Source organism: Microcebus murinus, chromosome 4 (genome assembly GCF_040939455.1).
Source record: "Microcebus murinus isolate Inina chromosome 4, M.murinus_Inina_mat1.0, whole genome shotgun sequence".
NCBI lineage: Eukaryota > Metazoa > Chordata > Mammalia > Primates > Cheirogaleidae > Microcebus > Microcebus murinus.
Genome location: NC_134107.1, coordinates 10853807 through 10877591, shown reverse-complemented (window position 1 = coordinate 10877591; position 23785 = coordinate 10853807). Strand labels below are relative to the sequence as shown.

The 23785-nt window shown below is 54.7% G+C and overlaps 1 protein-coding gene across 3 annotated transcripts in view; it reads right to left on the bottom strand.

The window, feature by feature from the left end:
* Window positions 1-23785, bottom strand: part of NADSYN1 (NAD synthetase 1) — a 32179-nt gene that overhangs the window by 6439 nt on the left and 1955 nt on the right. The window contains exons 4-17 of one of the 3 annotated variants that reach the window (XM_076001729.1): window positions 21093-21146; window positions 20440-20582; window positions 18014-18117; window positions 10531-10619; window positions 10237-10354; window positions 9367-9498; window positions 7960-8034; window positions 6934-7058; window positions 6557-6605; window positions 6081-6183; window positions 4998-5166; window positions 3784-3919; window positions 3567-3673; window positions 371-502 (exon numbers count right to left, since the gene is read on the bottom strand). In XM_076001729.1, coding sequence (XP_075857844.1) covers window positions 371-502; window positions 3567-3673; window positions 3784-3919; window positions 4998-5166; window positions 6081-6183; window positions 6557-6605; window positions 6934-7058; window positions 7960-8034; window positions 9367-9498; window positions 10237-10354; window positions 10531-10619; window positions 18014-18117; window positions 20440-20582; window positions 21093-21146 — 1536 coding nt within the window. The remainder of the gene's footprint in view (window positions 1-370; window positions 503-3566; window positions 3674-3783; window positions 3920-4997; window positions 5167-6080; window positions 6184-6556; window positions 6606-6933; window positions 7059-7959; window positions 8035-9366; window positions 9499-10236; window positions 10355-10530; window positions 10620-18013; window positions 18118-20439; window positions 20583-21092; window positions 21147-23785) is intronic. The other 2 variants (XM_012757630.2, XM_076001730.1) reach the window with 2 other exon arrangements.

Here is a 23785-nt window from a genome sequence, read left to right as displayed (position 1 = left end):
TGATGCAAGCAAAGGCTAGGAAAGCTCTGGGCATTACTCAATTCACTCGCTGCTAAAGTCCACGACGCTCTGCTAAGATGGACCACGCCACCACGTCGGACTTCCCCGTTAGGACGGCGGGAGGAGGGAGGCCAGGGCAGGAGGGCGGCAGCAGCTCCCTGTCTGGCCAGTTCCTGGGGGCTGTGGAAGCACCCCCAGGAAGAAGGGGGTGGCCTGGTCACGGGACTGCAAGTACCCAGCCTGGCTCAGGGGCAGGGCTGTCTTCATCGGGTGGTAGGGAGCTCCGAGGGTGGCCAAGCAGGGACAAAGGTGGCCGGGCTGTGCTGGGAGAGGGACCCGGAGCCCTGGAGCACGGCCCGGGCGCACTCACCCCCGGAGGGCGGGAAGCTGGAAGCGCTCGACGCACAGCTGCACGAAGGCTCTGAGGTCCGTCTTGCTGATGCCGCCTATGGGGTTGATGTCCGCGCTGGAGCAGTCGTACTTGGTCAGGTAGCCGAGGAGGCTGCAGCAGGACAGAGAGCACACGGGCCCGAGGGCTGCAGGTTCCGCCATCCCTGGCCATCCCAGAACCGGCTCCCTCTATGAGCCCGGGAGCCACGGTCCTGGCAGACTTGAGGGTCTGGGGAAGTCTGGTACGGGGAGCAGACCGCAGAGCGGGAGGGGCGCAGATGACTGTGGAGAGGGGCTGGGGCAGAGGAGACGCCCGGGCGGGGAAGTGGGTTCGGGAGTCTGCAGCGTCCAGCTGGAGCAGCCTGTCTGGAAGGCGGGGCCTGGTGAGCGGAGCCGAGGCACAGACGTCCCAAGGGGGAGGGAGGACCCTGGTGCACGTGGACACTCAGCCTGGGCAGCACCAGGGCCCCTCTCCTCCCTGTCAGCTCTAACTCCGTGGTCGGCAGAAGAATGCCCCCCAGAGACGCCCCTGTCCTGGTCCCCAGAACCTGAGAGATTGCCACCTCTCGGGGCAACTGGGTCCAGGTGAGTGCTGGGATGGGGACATGATCCCGGATTGCAGGGGGGCCCGAAATGCAATCACAGGGTCCTCAGAAATGGAAGAGGGGGTGAGAGGTGAGGGTCAGAGGAAAGGCCCGGAGATGCAGCACTGCTGGCTGTGCAGACGGACGAGGGGCCATGGGCCACAGAAGGCAGGGCCGCCAGAAGCCGGACCAGCAGGAAGCAGATGCTCCCTGGGGCCTCCAGAAGGACCCAGCCCGGCCCACACTGTCGCTGGAGCCCAGTGAGCGCCCAGGTGGACGTCCGTCCTACAGAGCCGTGGTGCTGCTCGAGCCACAGGCTTTGTCGTCATTTGTCACGGCAGCCACAGGAACCCCCCACCTCTTCTGGGGACCCTGCCCTAAGCACCTCACCCTGCCACAGCTGCATGGTGGTGCAGGCCCCTGGATCCCTGCCCATCACCTCCACGCCAGGTGCCCCCATCACCTCCATGGTGACTCTCGGCTGGGCCCCCCACTGCCTGGTCCCCTCGTTGGTGCCCTTGGCCTTGCAAGGCCTTCTGGGCTGGTCCCTGCCCATCTCACCAGGCACGATCCTCCCACCCCAAACTCACACGGCAACGCCTCCTCACCCCTCCTGACGCTCACCATGGAGCAGTGCCTGGGCGTGAGGCCCTCAGGGCCAGCCGGCGCTGCGTCCAGGCGTGAGTGTGGCCGGACGGCACCCTCCTTTATACACCCCGGGGACCCCCATGGTCCTGCTCCGAGTGCCCCCTCCCAGCACCACCATTCAAGTGAAGACCCTGGACAGGTAGAAGCCACAACTGAATTACAGTTAGAATCAGAAGCAATGAAGAAAACAGAATTAGAAGAAATGGTTTTGAAAACCAACACCACAAACCTGAGATTCTACCCCAGAATGTAAAGGAAGAGAAGGCGTGGCTGGGATCGGTGGGGAGAGAGCAGAGGGTGGGAAGGCAGCCGGGACAGAAACAGCCGGGACAGAGAAGGCAAAATTAACACATGGGAGAATAAGTTTCCTCGACTGCAGGTAGACCTCTGTCTGTTGATGAGGAACGCTGAGCAGCAAGAAGTGATGAAAGAGATGAACACCTAGGTCTGTTTATTTTCTAAATAGACACCTAGAAACCTTGAGGCTCCCAGAACCCGACCCCACCGTGGGAAAAATTTTAAATACCAGAAAACAATGGACAAGAGTTGTGAGGGGAAAATGTCACAACAATATAATTTGATAACAGGTCAAATTCTTGTTCATCTACAAAAGCAAAACCAAACAAAAGATCAATATTCTTGCCTATGCCAGAGCTTAAAATATACACCAACCATCACACCCTTCCTGAAAAATCAGTTCCTTACAAAAGCAATGCAGGCAACAGAAAAACAATGAAAAGTAACGAAATATACATGGGGAAGGTGGGAGTTTTTTTTTCTTCCAGGTATAGAGTGTTTATTTCAAATTATTGTCATCAGAAAAACAAAATAAGGTTTAAATGTCAAAAATAAGATTTAAAAGAGAACACATTCGCAGACATGCAAAGATGTAGAAAGATTAAGACACTCATGCCATAGATAAAGGGAGGGACTGATGGAAAGAAGGAAGGAGGGAGACAGGAAGGGAAGCATGGACAGATGGATAGATGGATGGACAGGTAGGTGGATGGATGTACAGGTGGACAGATGGGTAGATGGATAGACAGGTGGGTGAATCGATGGACAGGTGGACAGATGGGTGGATGGATGGACAGGTAGATGGACGAGTGGAAGGATGGACAGGTGGGTGGATGGATGGACAGGTGGGTGGATGGACAAGTGGACAGATGGGTGGAAGAATGAACACATGGGTGGACAGATTGACAGGTAGACAGATGGGTGGATGAATGGATGGCTCAACTGATGGATGGATGGATGCAGAGATAAGTGGATGAATAAATGACAGATGGAGTATCTGAAATCCCTCAGCTAATAACGGAGCAGCTGGGAAGAGTGAGGAGAAGAGCTGAGAGGAGCAGAGGCTCACCTACGGGAAACGGGGAGCCCAAGCCTGGGAAAGAAGTGCTAACAGCCTCCACCGCTGGGCTTGAAGGGCAGCTTGAATTTTATCTGGAAAACAACAGGGAGTCTGAATTTCTTTAACAGGGAAGCAGTATGAGAAAGGCAGTATTCTCAGTTCACATGGAAAACGAACTCTCTGGTTTAGAGGTGAAATCTAGGTGTGGAGACATGAGCTGAGACGCCGAGGAGAGGCCAGGAGAAAGGGCCTGAGCGTGGAGCCGGGGCGGGGGCCGGCCGCAGGGCACAGTGTGGCTGCGGAACCCCAGGGCCGGGTGGAACTGCGCAGCCCTGGGGCGGGGGTGGGGGGGCAGCCATGCACGACGCTGATCCAATCCGCCACTCTCGTCATTAAGAAATTTTGGAGGCATGATGCTGCCCTGGGTACCACATTTGCCACGTGAGACCCAGGAGGACAGGAATCTCCTCCCCACGTCTCTCCCAGACACCACGAGAGTCACGAATCACCGCCTCCCGCAGCAAGTCGCCCTCAGGGATTCCCGACGCCCAGGAGCCCGCCACCGCCTGCCACCGCACCGCGCTCACCTCTCATCCACGTTGGCGGATCCCAGCACGAGGAGCCCACCGCGGACGCCCCGAGACCAGAGGCTCAGCTGAGCAAACAGGTAGGCGAGGACCATCCTTATCCGGGCCTGGACAACACGAGGGGGACATGAAGGGTGACCCTGGCCAGGCCACGAAGCCCCGTGGCCAGTGTCTCCAGCCCCGCCCCCCGCGGGGACGGTGGCCCGGGCGGAGGCACCTGCACGTTCTGCAACGCCAGGTTCTCCCTGCTGCTTCCTCCGTGAGCCGCAAACAGGGGCCTTTTCCCCGTCACCAGGCTGAAGATGCCCACGACGGCCCTCACGGCTGGGTCGATGCTGAGGCCGAGGTGGTGGCTGGGAGGAGAAGGGTGAGCGTGAGGGCGACGTGTGTGTGCGTGTGTGCGTGCTCGAGTGTGTGTGTGCAAGTGTGTGCACAGAAACACACGACAGGACACCGCGGCGACCACGTTACGGTGTGCGGTGCAGCGGTGGTCAGCACATTCACGTTGTACCGCCATCGCCACTAGCTGGTCCAGAACTTTCTCATCGCCCCGAAGGAAATCCCGTGCCCTTTAGCAGTGTCTCCCCATCCTCTCCTCCTCCAGCGTCCCACAAGCGCTAATTACTTTCTGTCCCTGGGGATGTGCCTGGTGGGACATTTCACAGGGAGGAAGCACACGCTGTGTGGCCTTTTGTGACTGGCTCCCTTCGCCAGCATGATTTCTGCAAGGTCCACGCGTGTTGCTGAGCGTGGCGTTGCGTCACTCCCTTTTATGGCCAAGTAATATTCCGTTGTGTGGACGGACCACAGCCATCCACTCATCAGCTGACGCACACTTGGGTTTCCACCTTTTGGCAATCGGGAATAACGCTGCCACGGACATTCCTGTGCGAGCACCTGTCGGGTCCTTGCTTTCGATTTCTTTGGGTGCGTATCTAGAAGCGGAATTGAGGGGCTGGGGCAGCTTTTAGCTGAGCTCATCCAGTAGAACAGGCGGTTCCTCCTCATTTCCTCCTAAGAGGCATTATGAATGGAAAATTGCAGAAGGAACTTAGCGTCCCTTCTCTGGAAACAAGCCCTCTCGCCACCGTCCTCATATAGAGACCTGCCCCGTGGAAAAGGCAGCTGGGCATGAGGCACACTGCCGCCGACCTGCTGAGCACCCAGGGAGCACATGCCACCTGCCGCCTGCACCTGGGGTGCACGATGACAAAAAGAAGGGTGGAAATCCTAGACACAGTCCAAGACTTGGGGGTTGGGAGGACCGACGTATAGTTCCCCCGAGATCTGCCTCAGACCAAGAGAAAGTAGAAACCTGCTCAGCTCCTAGACGCACATTCAAACACAAATGCAGTCACAGGTGGAGTTTTCGGCCGCTCTGATCTTTGTCATAGCAGCCTGCCCGTGCCCAAAGCCAGGGACCAGCTCTACCTTCCAATCTGCTGGGCCAACTCTCTGGCCCTGTCGCGAGTCTCCTGGGAGGAGTTCTCGCTGGCCATGTAGCAGGTTGTCAGTACGCGTCCACAGAGCTCTCGGGGGTCCTCGGGGGTGTAGCTGATCTCGTTCACGATGGTCTGGACATCAGCCAGCACTTCCTGATCTGAAACCACCAGGACAGAAGGGATAGAAGCTACAGGCCATGTGCGAGGTGCCTGCATGGCTCCATCCCAGGTTACAGCCCCAGGTGCATGCATAGCTCCACCCCAGGTGCCTACACAGCTCCATCCCAGGTTACAGCCCCAGGTGCATGCATAGCTCCTCCCCAGGAGCCTGCATGGCTCCATCCCAGGTTGCAGCCCCAGGTGCCTGCACGGCTCCATCCCAGGTTACAGCCCCAGGTGCATGTATAGCTCCACCCCAGGAGCCTGCATGGCTCCATCCCAGGTTACAGCCCCAGGTGCATGCATAGCTCCTCCCCAGGAGCCTGCATGGCTCCATCCCAGGTTACAGCCCCAGGTGCATGCATAGCTCCACCCCAGGTGCCTGCCGGCTCTATCCCAGGTTGCAGCCCCAGGTGCCTGCACGGCTCCATCCCAGGTTACAGCCCCAGGTGCATGCATAGCTCCTCCCCAGGAGCCTGCATGGCTCCATCCCAGGTTACAGCCCCAGGTGCATGCATAGCTCCTCCCCAGGTGCCTACACAGCTCCATCCCAGGTTGCAGCCCCAGGTGTCTGCACGGCTCCATCCCCATTTTTGTGCTGCACCCACTAAGGCCATGCTCAAAGTCAGAATGGAGAGGGGAGGATTTCCATCTCCCAAGCCTGTGTTCTTTCCACTGGGCCACACTGTGGACAGGGCAGCAGGTGTATGCAGCTCTGGAGACAGAGCCACCTCAGATCAAAGCTCCAGGAGGAGGCTTTGATGGCCTTGCCGCCCCAGGACCTGGGCATGCTGCCGTGACATGCTGAGCTTGGCCACAGCCTCCCCCAGCCACGAGGCCCATGAGCTAGGTTTCGCCTCTGCCCTCTCCTGGGCTCCCCCCTCCCTTCCTGGGGCCCTCTGGTGTCACCTACTTCCACTCTTCACAGCCTGGCAGACCTGGTGGCACATGGAGTAGACGAGGCAGGCGGTGGCCGCGCTATCCACCCCTCCACTCAGGGGCAGGAAAAACCCCGCCTGGAATGGGGCAGCCAAACACCAGTGAGCAGAGCCATGGGGAGCGCCGTGCCCACAAAGATCAGCCCAGCTCCGCCCGACAGACCTCGGTGAGGCGCCCATGGAAATGCACGTGGGTGTCGGCGCCTTGAGGGGAGGCGGGGAGAACACCCACACCTGCCACAACGAATGGGCTTTCCGGAGGGAAAAGAGACCCTTTGCTCTGGGCGTGTCTAAGGCTGACTCTCCGCCAGGGAATCATGGACACACAGGATGACACCGGATGAGAGGTGGCACCAGGTGACACTCGCATTAAAAACTCACTGGCCTGCCCGAGAATCAAACCGACCCGTAGAACAAGCAAACTGAGCCGGCGGGAAACTGGGCAACTCACCTGTTGGCTTCGTCTTAAAAAATCCCAGAGCCAGCAGGCGGGTCCCAGGCTGCGGGGCAACGGGAGCGCTGAGTCGGAGGCGGCCGGCCTTGTCCCCGGCGCGCCTGACCAGGCCCCAGGCTCTGTTTATAGCACTTCATGAAGTGACGAATTTTAGTTCTACGAGTAACCCTGGGGGTAGGTGCTACCTGAGACACAGAGGGACAGCACCCTGGGGCGCAAGGTCGAGGCACAAGGCAGCAGCAGAGCTGGGGGCGAACCCAGGCAGTCTGGCCGCAGCCTCCTCCTGGCCTGGTGTCCACCCCCGGGCGGGTTCTGAAAACCCACCGCAGAGCCCTGTGAGGCCCCCGCCCCTCCTGGAGCCGGGAGCCGCACACCTTATCTCCTCCTCGGGACTGTGGTACTTCCACGCGACGGGCTCGGAGACTGGCTCCAGCAGGTCCTCGTGGCACGAGAGGGCGAAGTCCACCTTCACGCGGGGATAGGGATTCACCCGGGTGGCCTGTTGATGGAGATTCATGACAAAATGCCATCCCTGGGCTGCGGAAACCCTCGAGGTCCCTGGGGCTGATGGAAGAGCAGGGCCCGCCAGGCCCTGAGCAGCGCGCAGCACAGCCACGGCCCGGAGGACGGCCAGAACCAGCGACGGCGGTAACAAGTGTTGGCGAGGGTGTGGAGGGACCGTGCCCTCCTATGCCGCTGGGCGGGGCGGTGCACAACGGTGCCGCCTGCTGGGAACCAGTCTGGTGGCTCCTCAAAAGGCTAAACACAAGTCACCACAAGACCCAGCGATTCCACTCCTGGACAGACACACCCAAGGGAAATGAAAACAGGCGTCCATTCAAAAACCGGTACATGGGCCGGGCGCGGTGGCTCAAGCCTGTAATCCTAGCACTGTTGGGAGGCCAAGGTGGGAGGATTGCTTGATGCCAGGAGTTCAAAACCAGCCTGAGCAAGAGTGAGATCCCATCTCTATAAAAACCTAGAACAATTAGCCGGGCACTGTGGCGCATGCCTGTACTCCCAGCTCCTCAGGAGGCCGAGGCAGGAGGATCACTTGAGCTCAGGAGTTTGAGGCTGCTGTGAGCTAGGCTGACACCACTGCACTCTAGTCCTAGTGAGTGAGACCCTGTCTCCAAAAAAACAAAAAACAAAAAACAGGTTCATGGCAGCACTATTTAGAACAGACAAAAAATGGAGACACTCCAATTTTCTGCCCATGGGTGACTGGATGAACAAACATTCCGTTCAATGGAATATTATTTGACAGTACAAGGGAAGGAATCACTGACACACGCTACAACATGGATGAACCCTAACAACAGCATGCTAAGTGAGGAAAACCAGGCACGGATGACCACACACTACTATGTCTCACGTGGGCAACTACAAAAAGTGCTCACCGCCAGGTTTCGAGATGAGATCTCTGCCCGGTAGCTCCTGACGTCCTCCAAATCCAGCGTGGCCGTCAGGACTTCCTGGTCAAGGAAATTTCAAAGAGAAACCGTGATTTCCCGTGTTTGCTACTCCCGTGTGTAATGCGATCACTGTCACAGGTGTTGCATGTGAACGAGTCACACCTTCTAAAGCGGGGGCTGAAGACCTGTGGATCATTAGGGGCCCAGGGACAGGGGACAGACAGCGCTGTTGCCAACCCAAAGCCCTTCCCCTGCTGCTGCCACCGGATCTCCACAGCATCCAGACACTTGTCAGTGATAAGTAATTACTGCACCAGATGGAAGTCTGTCAGTGTCTGCCAGGGCCTTCTGGGGAATCTTTTCTCTTATTAAAAAGACACACAGGGAGCAAGGGCCTCTTTCCTGCCTCTGAGCATAACTGTAAAGATGAGATGGCTGGAGCTGCTGCAGCCATCCTGGTACCACAAGGAAAGGCAACCTGAGAATGACGCCAACCTACAGGAAGGTGGAACCCTAGAGGAGTGACCCTCCTACTCACATCGACACTGGGGCAGGACTCAAAATTACTTTTTGTTGTATCAGTGCAACTAAAATTTATTTCCATTTTTGGTAATAATAGCCCTCTTTTCCTTTATGTTTCAAAAAAAACAAAAGTGAGAGCCATACAAATCTCTCCAAGGATTTTTTCACCTATTGTCTCTTCTTTGAAGGAAATTAATATCCAACGTGATAAAATACATTGGAGAAAGTCTGCCCCTACGGTAACACGCATCTTGAGAGGTAGGTGGAGAGTGCGTGCTTTCATCAGCTTCTCAAAGGAATCTGTGGCCCCAACAAGGTCATGAGCCCCCTTCCAGGGGTGGCTCAGTTGCCGGTGAGGATCATGCAGTTGTGATTCTTGGCTTTGTCCTCTTTGTCACCTGTCCAATCCCTGACCCCTCACATCCCTGTGCGACCTCGGCACATAGTGGCACCTCCCAACTGTAACAGCTCTGCTGGGTCCGTCCCTCAGCCTGCCGGCCATCGCGTGTTCAGAGAGTCCCCAGAACAAGGCCTCGCCCACTGGAGCGTGCCCCGGTCAGGGGGCAGTGCGGGGTGACCCCGCCTCCCACAGCCCTGGGCTGTTCAGTCTGTGCCTGTGCCTCCCGCCCGCCCCCGTGGCCCTGCGTGGCAGGAGTCCCCCCAAGGCTGAGCGCACATGCGACTGGCAAACTGCCGTCACCCTCATCTGTCCAGTGCCGTGTGACCTGTGCCGTGTGACCTGTGCCGTGGGTCCGGCCATGCCCGGAACCCTAGGACGGGCATTCCTCCCTCCCCAGTGAGGTGCAGAGGCGGTGACCAAAGCAGACGTGGCCCGGGGCAGCGGGGGCGCCGCCAACGCCCGCTCCTTACCACGCTGTCCAGAGAGAACTGGGAGCCCTGAGCAAAGACGCTCCCGTTCATTGCTATCATGGCGCAGCCGTCGTAGTACAGCCGGTCCCCGTCACAGCCCTTCTGGTTGGCCAGCAGGTAAATCCCACCGTTCTGGAAGAGGCAGAGGCGACGGGGAAGTGCCAGCCGTGGTCCGTCCCCCTCACCTGCCACTGGCCACACGCGGGAAACTTGGCCATGCCGGCCAGGCCGTCTTCAGAGTTTCTCCCCGTCCCCCACCCCACTGTGACATCACCAACGCCCCACCCAAACGAGGCGCACACGCAGGGCAACACAGAGCCGCGGCTGCGGCGTGCTGGGCCTTCCCAGGCACCAGGCGTTAGGTAACGTCTCCTTTTGGTTCGTCACCACCCTACAAGGAGGGCCCTGTCATCTCCGTTAGACACGATGAGATTCAGAGAAGCCAAATCTGTGCCAACGAAGCCGAGATTCAAACCCAGCTTGGCTGCGTCCACACCCGCCTCGTGAACAACTAGACGGCACCCCCTGTCACCATGTCTCACTGCCCAACACAGCAGCAAACACACGGGCATTTCCTATGCCCCACCTCTGCCCCCCAATGGACAAGTGGCCCGTTCTGGTTCCTGGTCACAGTGGAGACGGCGACAGGGCCCACTTCACAGGGCAGCCGTGCGGGTATAAACCAGGCCGTGCAAGGGGAGCCCCAGGAGGGCAGTCAGGGCGTGCTTGTTGAGCACAGGATGTAACTGCAAGCAGGAATGTCCATCACGCACGAGCCCAGCCCCGCACCAGGCGCTGAGGGCTTGGGAATGCTCAGCACGAAGCCCCCACCCCATGGCTCACGCTCCAGCAGCCTGGCCCGACACCCACCTTGGTGGTGGCCATGGTCACCAGGTCCACCCTGGCGTGGGCTTTGCGCAGCACGTGGTGACTGCCCGAGGCGTTGGTCACGATCTCCACGCCGTCCAGGCCCATGTCGATGTGTGGGCTGCGGGCAGAGGCAGGTGCGGGGAAGAGACCACTGGGCTCCTCCAACCCCCTCCCGGCAGCCGTTCACTCTGCCACAGCATCTCCACGGCCGTGGCCCCAGGACATCAGCAAAGCCCAGGTCCTCCAGCTGGCCCGTGTGAGCGGGACCCGCACGGCACGGGGGAGCGGGCTGACCTGTGGGGCGTCCAGAGCTCCTCGCAGATCTCGCTCCCGATGCAGGTGTCCTGGGTGGCCAGCACGGCGTCTCCGAAGGGCACCGTTTCCTGCCGTCAGGAGGCGAGAGAGCACAGACTCACTGGGCACGCACTGACCTGGGGCCCCAGACGCCCTCAGAGCCTCTCGTGAGGCTGTCACTGTGCTCCAAACCCTAACTCGTATCCTTCCTCCACCTGAACATTCCCGGGCCAGGTGGCCCGGTCCTGGCTGCCCCTGCTCGCTGATACCTAAGGGCTTCCGGTCACACGGTCCATGAGCCACAGGCCCTGCTCTGAACTACCACGGAGCTGACGATGGCTGCGACAAACTGTGACTTAGCTGTGAGGTATCTGTGCCTGGGCACGAACCTCCATCTTCATCATCATGAATAATAATAGCTCTCATTTATCAAGTGCTTCTTTATGCAACACAGAGCTCAGCACTTTTTCTGCTCTCTCGACAGCATTACTAGGTAGCCGCCTCTTCCCTATTTGCAGAAATGACAGTGACAAAAGGTCACCCAACTCCTGAGTGGCAGGGCCAGAGGCAGAGTGCAGGTATGTCCGTCTCCAAGAGGCATATTCACACACCAAGAGTGGTGGGGGCTTCTGGGGCAGGGACAGAGCCTTCTCCTGGGGGTGCCATGTGGGCCTAACGAGGCACTGGAATTAGGGGGCGCAAACGGGGCAGCATCAGGGTGCGACAGCCTGCTTAATACACATACTGACACCTCTCGCACGTGCCAGCGGGAGCCCAACCTGGCTACCTCTCTCAGTGCCAAGGTCACAGTGCCGTGTTGCTTCACTCAGCCAAGAAATCCCCTGGTTGGCCTCGAACAATCCCCAGAGCTCTCGGTTGGGGCTCCTCGACAGGTGTGAATTCAACTCCCTTTATGGACAAGGACAGGAACTAAGAGGCAAGCCTGTACCCTTTCCACCAACAAAGCCACTGTTCGCTTGTGGCCACAAGGAAGGCCCTCAGCCCAGGGCCACAGCACTCAGCCCACCTGTGGGCAGGGCCGGAATCCTGCCTCTGTCTGCCGCCCGCTGCGAGTGAATGGAGCCCCGGGATGTATCCGCGACTCGGACTGTCTCTGCTGCAGCAGTGACGGCTGTCCTTGCTGTACCTCTTGAAACCCCCCTTGAACCTTAATCTCCATTCGACCCGGGGCCAATTCGTGCAAGCTGAGCCTCGATCGACCAGACTAAGCAGAATCGCTCATCTGCGGTCTGCACCTTCACGTCAGTTTCGAGGGTCGCCAGCAGCATGGTTTTCGGTACGACAGGTCGGGAGACGCGCTCCACTCTCCTTGCTGTCTCTCCCGGCCACAGGGCTGCAGCTGAGACGTGCGTTCCACTCACGCACGCACACCTTGTGTTCTGGGTCGTGAAGATGTCACACCGTGTGCACTGCTGTGGTCCCAGCCAGAGAAGCTTCCAGGTCCCCTGGCAGAGAGTCAGTCCCTTCCCCAAATGTCACCTGGCCATCCCTGGCTGCCAACACAGAAGGCCCCGAGCCCAAGCTGTCCCTTCCGCGTGCCCCTCTCAGGGATTCGGAACTGGTACCGCACCTGACCTGGCTCCTGGTGGAGGCAACCTGAGCCCAAGCGCCTGCGGCAGACACTGCCGGCCAGGTGGGCGAGGGGCACAGGAAGACCCCACGGCAATGAGGGAACGGGCTGGTGCCCGGTTAGAGTCGGGCGGGGGTGTGAGACCCTGTGGCTCCGGCCCACCGATCCCTGCCCCCCTGCTGTTAGAAAGACTCGGTGAGTCCCTGTAACAAAGGATGCCGCATTCATTACATCCCTATGACATATCCTCCCCACCTTTTTATTTTGGGGGTTTATGTTAAAAGAACCACATCGCATGGTGAGGTTGGTAACAGGTGCTGAGATCAGGAGCCCGCAGAGAAAGGAGCCCAGAGGGGCCCTGAGTGAGGAGCAGGCTGGGGGGGTGCCCTCCTCCCCAGGGGGGTACGGGGCCTCACCCGGGCTCAGGCCTTAGACCCGCCCCCACCAAGGGGAACAGAGTGGGGCCAGAGAAGTCCAGCTGGCCGTGGGGTAGCCTCGCAGGCCGCTCAGGCGCCAAGAGGCAGAACCGCCCCAGGCCACCGCTGCCCCCAGAGCAGGCTGCGGACAAAGCGTGAGAAGGAGCCTTCGTGTAGGGCGCAGGCCCCTCGCCACGAGCTGCAGGCTGGGGCAGGTCACTGGACCCCCTGTGCCTGCGGAATGAAAACAATGCCTGCTGCTTTGGGGACTAAGTCAATTCGAGGAGCTGCTGGAAATGTCCCCGGCGTCTACCTGCCTCGCTCAACTCCCTCTCTGCAGCGCCCCTTCCAGAGCCCTTGAGAGCCATGATCAGTGGAACCGAGACCTGGTGCTACAGGCCGGGTGTGCAGCCCACACCTGCGCTGAAGACCTCGGCACCGCACCAGGCGACTCACTGGGAAACGGGGCCGGCACAGAGGTTCCCACGTTTAAATGAGGTCGGCAGGGTGGGCCATGATCCCGTCTGGCCGGGGGCCTTCAGAAAAGGTCAGGACACGGACATGCAGAGGGGTGGCCGGTGAGGGCGAGGGGAGAAGGCGGCCGTCCGCAAGGCAAGGGAGAGGCCGCAGGGGGAACCAGCCCTGCCCACACCTTCGTCTCCGACCTCTGGCCCCCAAACCGAGAGGAAATAAACGTCTGCTGTGTGAGCAGACTGCGGCACGTTGAGACGGCAGCCACGGTGACCTGGCACACCTAGCAGCTAGAACGGAAGGTCAGGCAGGAGCCAGGGGGCTCAGGGGACACCCTCTGTGCTCTCGACCCCCACCACAGGGAGAAGTGGATGGGACAGGGCCTCACCGCCCACTCCACCCCTGCCCCAGCAGCTTCTGCGGGGGGCGGGGTGGGGGAGGACAGACAGGGCCCCCGGAGAAGGCTGCAAGGCCAGAGACCTTGGACCAGCCAGCCGGGGGCAGGACAGGGGGCCAGGAAGGTCCCTAGTGCTGGGTGTTCACAGAGTGGACACACAAGTCTCCCCTTAGTCACCCTAAACCTAACCCTAACCCACTGGGAAAATAAACAACCTAAACTCGGCTTCTCGGGCAACCCCTTTCCAACGGGAGACAGCCTGCGAGGACGGGGCAGGGGACACCCCTGCAGGCCCCACCAGGAGTGGCACTGAGGAACCCAGGGCCAGGGACATTCTCCCCACAGGCAGAGGCTGGGACACAGACGGCCAGCCGGGGAGCTCATGCCATGTCCAAGGTTTGTCATTCTTTCCTTTGTTCGCTTGCTCGACCAGTGTCCACTGGCACCAGGAGGGTCCCCGCAGGTCAGTGGGAAATGGCAGAAACCCGGCCGCTGCCCAGGGGCTTCCTGCCAGCCAGGGAGGGGGACGCAGAGTCGTAAGTCAGCGGGTGCTCTCACGTAAGGTGACACAGGCCGCTGGGGCCGAGAAGGAAGACAAGGCAGGTGGGGGGTGTCTTAGAGGGGGTGACGGGAGAGGCTCAGTCACTCGGCACAGGCCCCGATGACACCCAAGGAGGTCCAAGGGAGTTTCTGTAACTGCCCCCTCCTTCTCCACTCCAGAGCTGGGACTAGGCTGTCACCCTGGGGTCTCGAGCTAAGGTGGCCGCCCTGGTGCCAGTGCCCGGGAACACCAGCATTCCCGGTAGCTCAGGGGTGGGATGTCACCCTCAGGACAGTCGCCTCTGGAGCCACCTCCGTCTTGTGATCACATGGTGACAGCTGCTGACCGCAGGGGAGTCAGCCATGCCCTCCACCCCCAGCCACGGGGCGGTGGCCGGAATGGGGACACCAGGGTCCCTTCCCTAGTAATTTAAAGTTGGGAATAGGACATTTGGCTCTCACTGTAGGTAACCTTTCAATCTGGGAACTGTGAGCGCTGAGGGTGGGGAAGGCCACCTGCTGCCACGTGAGGGAAATAGAGAGGAGGAACCAGTCTTTAATACCTGTCCGAGATTTCAGGAAACACCTGAGGCTCAGCCAGTCTCTGGAGCAACTACCAAAGCAGACATTCCTCTAGAGATATCGGGACAGGCCAGGCCTCATAAACCCTAAAATAACTCTCATCATACCTTACTTGCTGTAAAACATATAGCTTAAAACCCTAAATGCTTTAACCAAGACCCCCAAGAGGTTATTTGAGATCTATAGTATCTCCCTGGTATAAGTTTCTAAATGGGAATGGGTATGAATTTCCCTGTTAAATCAGAAAAACATTTTACCTATTCACCCTCATTCCCATAATCTCCTCTATCTGCCTCCCATACTCCTTCTCTCTTCAATCCTAAAACCTTCTCCTGGTTCCCTACAAATCTCACCAATTGCCCTAATAGTCTGACTCAGAGCAGGATAAAATAAAGGCCACTAAGTAAAACAATTCTACTGTGAATATTCTCTGAGGCGCCCCCTTTCCAAGACACCTCTATTATAAGGTCCTCACCAAATATGCCCTGCAGAAATATTTGCCTAACAATGCCTCAACAAGATTACTGAGGGGGTCTGATCAGTTAGGATACTGCGTGACAATAGATATTGGTGATGACAAGGTTAGACAATTTCCAGGATGTGATGGAAGAACCCAGCTGTCCCCTGTGTAAACCACTGCAGCACAAGCTGCCCGAACGACCACCAGCTCTGTGCGTGTGGCTGGACACCCTCGTCCAGCACCAACCACACCGATAGTGCCGTTAAAGAACTATTTATGGGAGTCAGTTGGTAGACAGAAGTCCCCGACAGTACAAATTCCACCCTAAGGCAAGGGCACCTCTAAAAAGCCTCATAAGATACCCAGACAAGGGCATACTTGGGCATGACCTCTGCTCACCCCATAATCATTTGGGACACCTGTGGTTCTAGGTTGACTCCATTTATCCAAAATTTGCAGATGCCTTTAACTTGCAATGGCAACAACATTCCTGGTAGACACACAAAAACTAGCCAATCAAAAGACTAAAACGTGACCTCGTTAGAGAAATTAGAACTGGGCTAGGTATATTGAGACAAGCAAATTCACTGCTAATGAAGAGAGACATTCTTTAGAAAAGAAATCCCTCTCAAAAATAGGCCACGTAGACGGAATACTATTCCAAAAAGAAAAAAAAAAAGAGATTAAAAAACTATGCTAAAAGATATAACATAACACTCATCAAATGAATAAAAGAGACCAGACAAGCCATAACAACACACTCCTAAATCCAAAGATGAGAACATTTATCTAACCCAACAAAGGGCTCTTGTCCACACTATTACAAATGAAATCTAAGAAAGCTGTAAAACAATGGCCTGCAATGCTCAGTGCTAAGACATGATATAAGGATCTGTATAAAAAAATACATGGTCCCCCAAATTTATAAAAAATTTTAGATGGCAAATGTAACCTCAGACATTATATTCTTGAAGCTCAAATGCCTAACTATAGAAAATATTCTACAGTTCAACTAACAGACATTAGGACCACAATAAATAGTAGGAAGACAGTCCCCAAGAAAAGCAGATGGGCTATTCTAGCTAATAAAACACAAGCACCCTATCTCCTTCTCAGATAGTAAATATACAAAATGGAAGGGGTTATGTCCTCAAACCATTTAAACACCTGATTTCTCCCAAATTTGACGTCAAATATGCACTGTCATGGGACATAACAATTAATGTATGAAAAGGGGCCATTTTGGAGGGATAATAAAACAACACTATAAAATTATTTGATTTCTCTTGTAACAACACTTCTTTTTCTCTCCCAAATACTAGTATATGATACAACACAAGGTGGTGGAAAAAATAGATTTGTCAGCTATAAACAGGTCCTATGACAATTTAAAGTCCAGATATTTCTCAAATTTGATTTATACCTTCAAGATGTTATACCTGTATAGACCAATTGCCCCTCCCCCCAATTAAATTTGTTAGATTCTAATTTGGTGTTGGTCTTCCAATCCTCAAATAAGATTCACTATAAGGTCCAAATGACCATTGATAAAAAGGATAAACACATTGTAAGTCTGATTAAAAAATACGACAGTAGGCCGGGCGTGGTGGCTCATGCCTGTAATCCTAGCACTCTGGGAGGCCAAGGCGGGTGGACTGCTTGAGGTCAGGAGTTCAAAACCAGCCTGAGCAAGAGTGAGACCCCGTCTCTACTATAAATAGAAAGAAATTAATTGGCCAACTAATATATATAGAAAAAAATTAGTTGGGCATGGTGGCACATGCCTGTAGTCCCAGCTACTCAGGAGGCTGAGGCAGCAGGATTGCTTGAGCCCAGGAGTTTGAGGTTGCTGTGAGCTAGGCTGACGCCACAGCACTCACCCTAGGCTGGGCAACAAAGTGAGACTCTGTCTCAAAAAAAAACCAAACAAACAAACAAAAAAAACGACGGTGCACACAAGAGATTTTCCAGCTACTTGGGTTGTTTACTACCTTCTGAGTCTACCTATAACTTTCTTAACACCTAATCTTCACTAATTTTAGTGAAGTGACATTTTATACAGTGACATTTATCACTGTATTACCATTATATTAATATATCTCTTATAAATACTATGTCAGATTAAACAAAAAGATACAATTGAAGACCCAGATCATGATACCTCATAGAATAGAGCTGATCCCAGATGTTTTTTCAGACTAAACCCAAGGCCTGACTCTCGCTGGCCCCTTAAACAACTATTAAATCAATCAAACCATGTCCTTCCCCTAAGATCCGACATTACTCGCTATTATTAAAACCCACCTGATGCCCAGATACACAGCTCTGGGAATGAGCCCTCCTGGCACCTGAGCCCTCCTGCTGGCTGCGCATGCAACCCTAGGATGACCTTGGCCAAGGGGGAACTGAAGACTGAACTCTGACCTTTTTTTTTCTTTTGCCCAAATTCCTTTCTAAGAAGCCTGGTGAACCACACCTACAAATGATAAAAATCTCCTTAAATGGGCTTTATTAACCTGGTATAATGTGGCTTACTTTCCCACCTCATTCTGGTATAATAATCACATGACAGATAAAAGACTCCCTGATCTTAACTCGGACATTCCTTTCTATGACTTTAGGTCTTAGACAAAACTTAACTCTTTCAACCAATTACTAACTAAAAAAAAAATCTCTAAAACCCACCTATGACCTATAAGCCATAAAACGTCCCTCCTTTTCAGACCCCACCAATCTATACTCTCCATATATTGATTTCTTTATGGTTTTACCTGTAACTCCTGTCTCCATAAATATGCAAAACCAAACTATATAACCCGGCCTGCCTCACATACACTTTCCTAAGACCTCTTGAGACTCTATTGCCCGGGCTGCAGTCACAAACACGCAAAGAAACTTCCTTAATGTGTTTTACAGAGTTTGGGTCTTTCCGTCGACAGGTTCCTGCCCCCCCCCCCCCCACGGTCCGCCATCGGCCTGGAATAGCAATGCTCGACTGAAAAACGGTTTTACACCCGAGGACTCACCTGCTTCGTGAGGTCCTGTATCATCCGAGGGAGGAAATACTCCTCTATCTGCCTGGAAAGGAAGCACACAGATCTGAGAATGGCCATCTCAGGAACGACGGCATCTAAAGGCAAACAGAAATCAAACTCCAAAGCTTCAAATCGACGCATCAGCGCAGGAACTGCCCACTGTCCACATCATGCGGTAAACTACGACTCTAAGGGAAGAAGAGCACGATGGAGGCTGGATGAGACCCCCGTGCATCTGGCTGCCTGACACCACGGGGCCTCGGGCTCTCCTAGGTCCTGCCGCCCCTGCTTCCCCGACAGCTGGTGTGCAGCTTCTCTGACACACCTGTCGCAGGGGGATTTGCCGAAAACAGGCCACGCTTCCCTACAGGGAAATTACTGAACCAGAATCTTGGGCCCACATTAAATTAATTTCTTCTCCTGAGTCTCTTTAGGCTACACAGGTAGAGAAAATTCCAACACCTGCGGTTCCAAACTTCTGGGCAACATTCCTCCCTCCCCACCAAGCGCCGGTGGAGCCAGGCACGGCGTCCAGCCTTCCCTCCGTGCAGCAGGGCCGTGTCTCGGCCTCTCTTTTACCGCGGATAGAGCCCTCTGAAGACCAGCCTTATGGGGGTGTCTTCTTTCGGATCCACACTTTGGGTGGTCTTTGGGCCTTGCCCCCGTCCCTCCCCACCCACACTTCCAGGAAGTTGTCAACACTAAAGCTGAAGGTCTCCAGGTTTAGAAAGACCCCCAGGGAAAAGCCAGCTGTGCACTCACTTATCTCCCAGGGTACCTGGTTTCGCTTTGTTTTTAGGCTCAATTTATTCCACACTTCCATGCCAGCTCAGTGGTGCATACTTGGAAATGGGAACACATGCCGACACTCTATATCTAGCACGTTAATGGTGTGAGGGTCATCCAGGGACCTGAACTGCCGAATGTCCAGAAAAAGTGAAGCCGCAAAGGGGCAAACAGCAGACAAGGGTCGCCGATGGTTCTGTCTGAACGACGGGAAGTGAACTGCTAGGGTGGCGAGACACACCCTTTCCACCTCTGTTGGCAGACAGCACTAGACTACAACCTCAGCGCCCGCCAGTCACAATGAGCGGCGAGCTCGCTCACCCTGCGGAGACCCTGAGCAGTCCAGGTCAGGCAGCACCAGGTTCTAGAGGTGGGTTGGAAGTAGCTGATACCTGGACATCTCCCCATCGCTGCACGCCAGCCCACCAGAGACTACAGTCTGCACCAGGGAGACGCTGGCGCCAGTACACCAGGCTGGGGAGAGCGGGTAGGGAAGGGGGTCTCAAGGCTGAAGATCAGGGTGTGTATTAAGTTAAAAGTCCAAGTAGCTGAGTATGGACGCTCAGCCCAAGAGATCCAAAGATAGCTTTTTCTGGAGAAATTAAAAAGCAAAGATTTACGCTATATTCACCTCGACACATGCTAAAAAGACATTTGATAGACTCAACATTCATTCTCAGTTCATTGAGAAAAGCCCAAAATAAAAGCAGCTAGAGATAGACATAAATCCGAAACCTAACACAGAAACAGAAAGAGCCTTCCAAGTCAAGTCAGGAAAAAGACAAAACTGCTCAAAGAATTTTGTTCTAGAAATGATGGAGAACATCGTTCTAGGAATGTTGGCCAGTATAAACTAAGAAAATGAACTGAGAGGGGTAAACATTGGAAAGGAAAAGTAAAACTGGTTGCTCATTATATAATTTCCACTTGAAAGAAAAACCAAGAAAATCTACAGAATATTAATACTACGATACGATAAAAGAATTTATTAAGGTAGTCGATTTTAAAAGCAACACACAAAAATTAAAAGCTTTCCTACATAAAGACATTAACCCCTTAAAAAATATAATGTTAAGATCTATTTGCAATATCAACAGCAATAAACAAGTAGAGATAACTGTAATAAAAATATAGAGCACGGTTCCTTAACCGTGATTTTGGGTGATTTTGCCCCTCCAGGAGATATCTGGTAATGTCTGGGGACATTTGGGTTGTGGCATGGGTGGGCACCTACGGGGGACCAGGGATATTGCTAAACACCTCACGGTGCACAGGACGCCCCCCTCTCCCATAACAAAGAATGACCCACCCCCACGTGCACACTGGGCTGGAGGTGAGAAGCCCTGATACACACGATCATTCAAGATGGAAGTGACACTTCCCTCAAAGCGACTGCCAATCGCTGACTGATGACTGGGAGAGTTTGTGATCTGTGATGGATTCAGCTGCAATTTAATCAGCAGCACCAAGACAGTCACGTCCAAATGACAGGCACCAGGGGCCAGGAACCTGCTCTGGTGGTCCCGTGTGTCTCCTCTCATGGTGTGGGACCCAGGCTACATGCAGTGAAAATGCTTAATAAACAGCCGAGGAGCAGCCAGAAATCACACTCCCGTGCACCTGCGACTCACCGACTCCTGCACCACGGGGTGAACCAGCGCAGCTCGCGGTAGTTGGCTTCGTTGGCCAAGGCCATCTTGGGTCTGATGAGCAGGATCCTCCTGCAGGCAGGGGACAGGGTGGCCCACACCGAGCTCCTGAGAGGCATGTGCCACTGCCAGTGGCCACCACCATCAAAGGACCAGGTGATGCCACACAGAGATAGCTCAGAAATGGGGCCTTGAGCAAATCTCTTTGCCTCTCTGGGCTTCAGCTTTCTGTCTGCAAAATGGGTCCCCACGGCTCCATCCACCCCTGACTGTTGACGATGACAGCAGCTCAGACCCATAGGTGTACACCTTGCTGGCAGCTGAAGACAGGTCTGTAAGGAGACCTTGTTCACCTAGACTGGCTTCTAGGCAACAAGGGCCTACGTTCCCAAACCCCACCCTCTGGGCGTCTCTTTGCAAAATCTGATGATGCCTGTGGTGGCTGATGAGACCCAGAGAGGCAAAGTCACTCGAATCACCTGCCTGGTACATCGGTCCTTGCTAAGAGCTGAGTATTTCTAGAAGGAGCCTCCTGGCCAAGGGCTCCCAGGGCATCAGCAGAGGTCCCCCCAGCCCTCCAGCTAACAGCCAGGGAGAGGCACACCTGTCACCTTCAGGGGCAGGGGGACACTTACCTGTTGAGAAATATCACTCTGCAGTTGTAGCGGACATTTCGGTGCATCACAGGCCTGCAGGGGAAAGGGCAGGTGCATACCTGTCTGCCCTGCTAGAGCTAAAACTCTAGAATCAACCATCCCAATTTAATATGCAGCTTCCTCAGACACTTTAAGGGAACAGCAAGGCTCTTGTGTGGCATTCTCAAATCAAACTTAAAAATAAGCCAAATGGTTCTTCTACCCAGTGGCATGGACTCTGGGACTGGAAGACATTCTTCTCAATTAAGAGCAAAGTCATCTGCCCTCAGGGCCCCTCCCACTCTTCCTGGACCATTTTCAGGCCTTCCATGGCTGCCACCTCTCTGCCCACAGCTTGGCTGCTCCTCACCTTTCCCCTCCTAACCGCCTAGTGTGCCAGCCGCCTGCCCTGGTCCCCTCCCCTGCACCTCTCCCGCCTGAGCTCTCCTGCTCACGGCCTGGCCCATCACGGGCTCCTGGGTTGGCGGCGCAGGCCCAGGCGTGGAACAAATCAAATTTATCCACTGCTCTGATTGTCCCCTTCCTAGACATGATGCTTCGAGATCATGTCACCTCCCTGACAACCTGGTATCTCCCACCTGCAGATGAGGGGACCCACGCTTGAGCCTGGCCCAGAGTGAACGACAGGAGGCCCGGGGCAGAGTGCAGCAGGCACGGGGAAAGACAACTCTTCCAGGAGCACTGGGGGATGCACGGCCAGAGAGCAGTGAGGACAGCACGCCCAGGGATGTGCTTAAACACATCCATGGGGGAAAGAAAACCTGGGACCCAGTGTAGACTACACAGTCAGGTTGCTAGGGTTCAGATCCCAGCTTTTCCACTGGCTAAGGAGCCCTGGCCTCAATTCTTCCCCCAAAAAATAGGGATTAAAGGGCACCACCCCCGCCCAACCCCTAGTCCTGCCCCAGCACACGACAGCCATCGTGAGCGGCTGGATCCACACGGCTTCCATACCTTGCCAGACCAGAACCCATCGCAGGACAAACACAACCACGCTCTCCTTTGTACAAAGTGTGCACAGAGTGTGAGAGAAACAGATATTTTAAAGAAAACACAGACCCTCGGTAAATATCTGCTCTCTAACTGAAGTAAGCCATTTGAACAAAACCAGAAACAAACAGAAACTAAAGATCACAGGGAGTTTCACTGCATAAACACTTTAAAGCTTAACACATACAACGAATTTCAGTAGCAAACAACACACAAGGAAAAATAATTTTAGCCTACAGAGCAACGGGTTAATATCTTTCCTATATAAAGAACTCTTCAAATAAATTAGACACAAACAATTGTAGACAAAAGAAAAGGCAACTCTCAAATGCGTTAGAAAGGACTAACAAACAGAAAAAAATGTTCAACTCCATAAACTATAAAAGCAAATAAATAATAGAGTGTTGGTTTTTTTTTCAATTATCCACCACTCTAAGATTTTTTTCTATGTATGTAGTTTGTAAAAGCTAACCCCACGTCGGCCAGTGCTAAGGACAGGAGGCGAACCTCCAAGCGCAGAGGGACTCAGCACCCTTTTCCTGGAGGATCGTTTGGAAAAAGAATTCAAATGGAAGACATTGATGACATTATAATTCTTGTTTTGTCCGATGGAGCTTCAAAAGAAAAATATCCTCAAATACGAGTGTTACCATTTTAAGGGTAAAAACTGGAAAAATAAAAACAGGATTATAAGTTCCAAGCCAGCAGACTTGGAAGTTTGAACCAAAATAAACAAAAGGCAAAAGAAAACCAGTAACAGAAGCTAATGAGTAGGAAACTTATTAAAAGGACCAGAACAGTCTGTGTGTTTGGCTGAACCATCCATGGCTCCCCCAAAGATGTCCATTTCCCAATTGCTGGGGCCTGTGAATATGGGACCTTATGTGGCAAAAGGCACTTTGCAGGTGGAGGAACCTAAGGACCTGGAGAGGGGAGATGACCCTGGACAATCGGGGCAGCCCAGTGTGACCACAGGGTCCTTATGAGGGCAGGGCGGGAGGAAGAGACCTGCAGACAGAAACGCACGGGCCGAGGGGCTGGCCAAGGTGAGGATGCAGGTCCCCTCAGCGCCTCTGGAAGGAGCGAGACTTCCTGTTGACCCACTGACCTCTTGGCTTGACCTTCAGAACCACCCGATAAAAAGTCTGTGTAGCTTTCGTGTTTGTGGTAATTTGTCACAGCAGCAACAGAAAACTAATACAGTCAACCCTCATCGATGTGACCACATTGGATTAAAAATCCCATCTAGGGGATTTTAGCAGGGAAGAGACCCTACTGAACAAACGTCACGGCAAGATGAACACGAAGTGGCAGGACAGTACCCGCAAGGCAAATGTTAAGAAAAAGCAAGCGAAGGTGCCACCCCCACACCAGACAACGTGGAGCTGAAGGACAGGAAATGGACACGGTGTAAGGCCCAGCGGCAGGGCCCTGGCTACACACAGTGTGGCGCAGACCCACACCAGAACAGCGCGTGCAAGTCCTGCCGGGGAACCTACGCCCCGGGAACCAGGTGGTCGAGCAGATGCGGAGGACGTGGAACCGTCCCTGAGACTCGCCGTGAAAGAACAAAGCTCTCTGCGTGCAACGTGCAACGGGCTGAGCCCTGAGCCCCCATTTGTGCAAAGTGTGCTCAGGAGCGTCCAAAGACTGCTTCCGGGAGCTGCCTCCGTGGGGGGGAG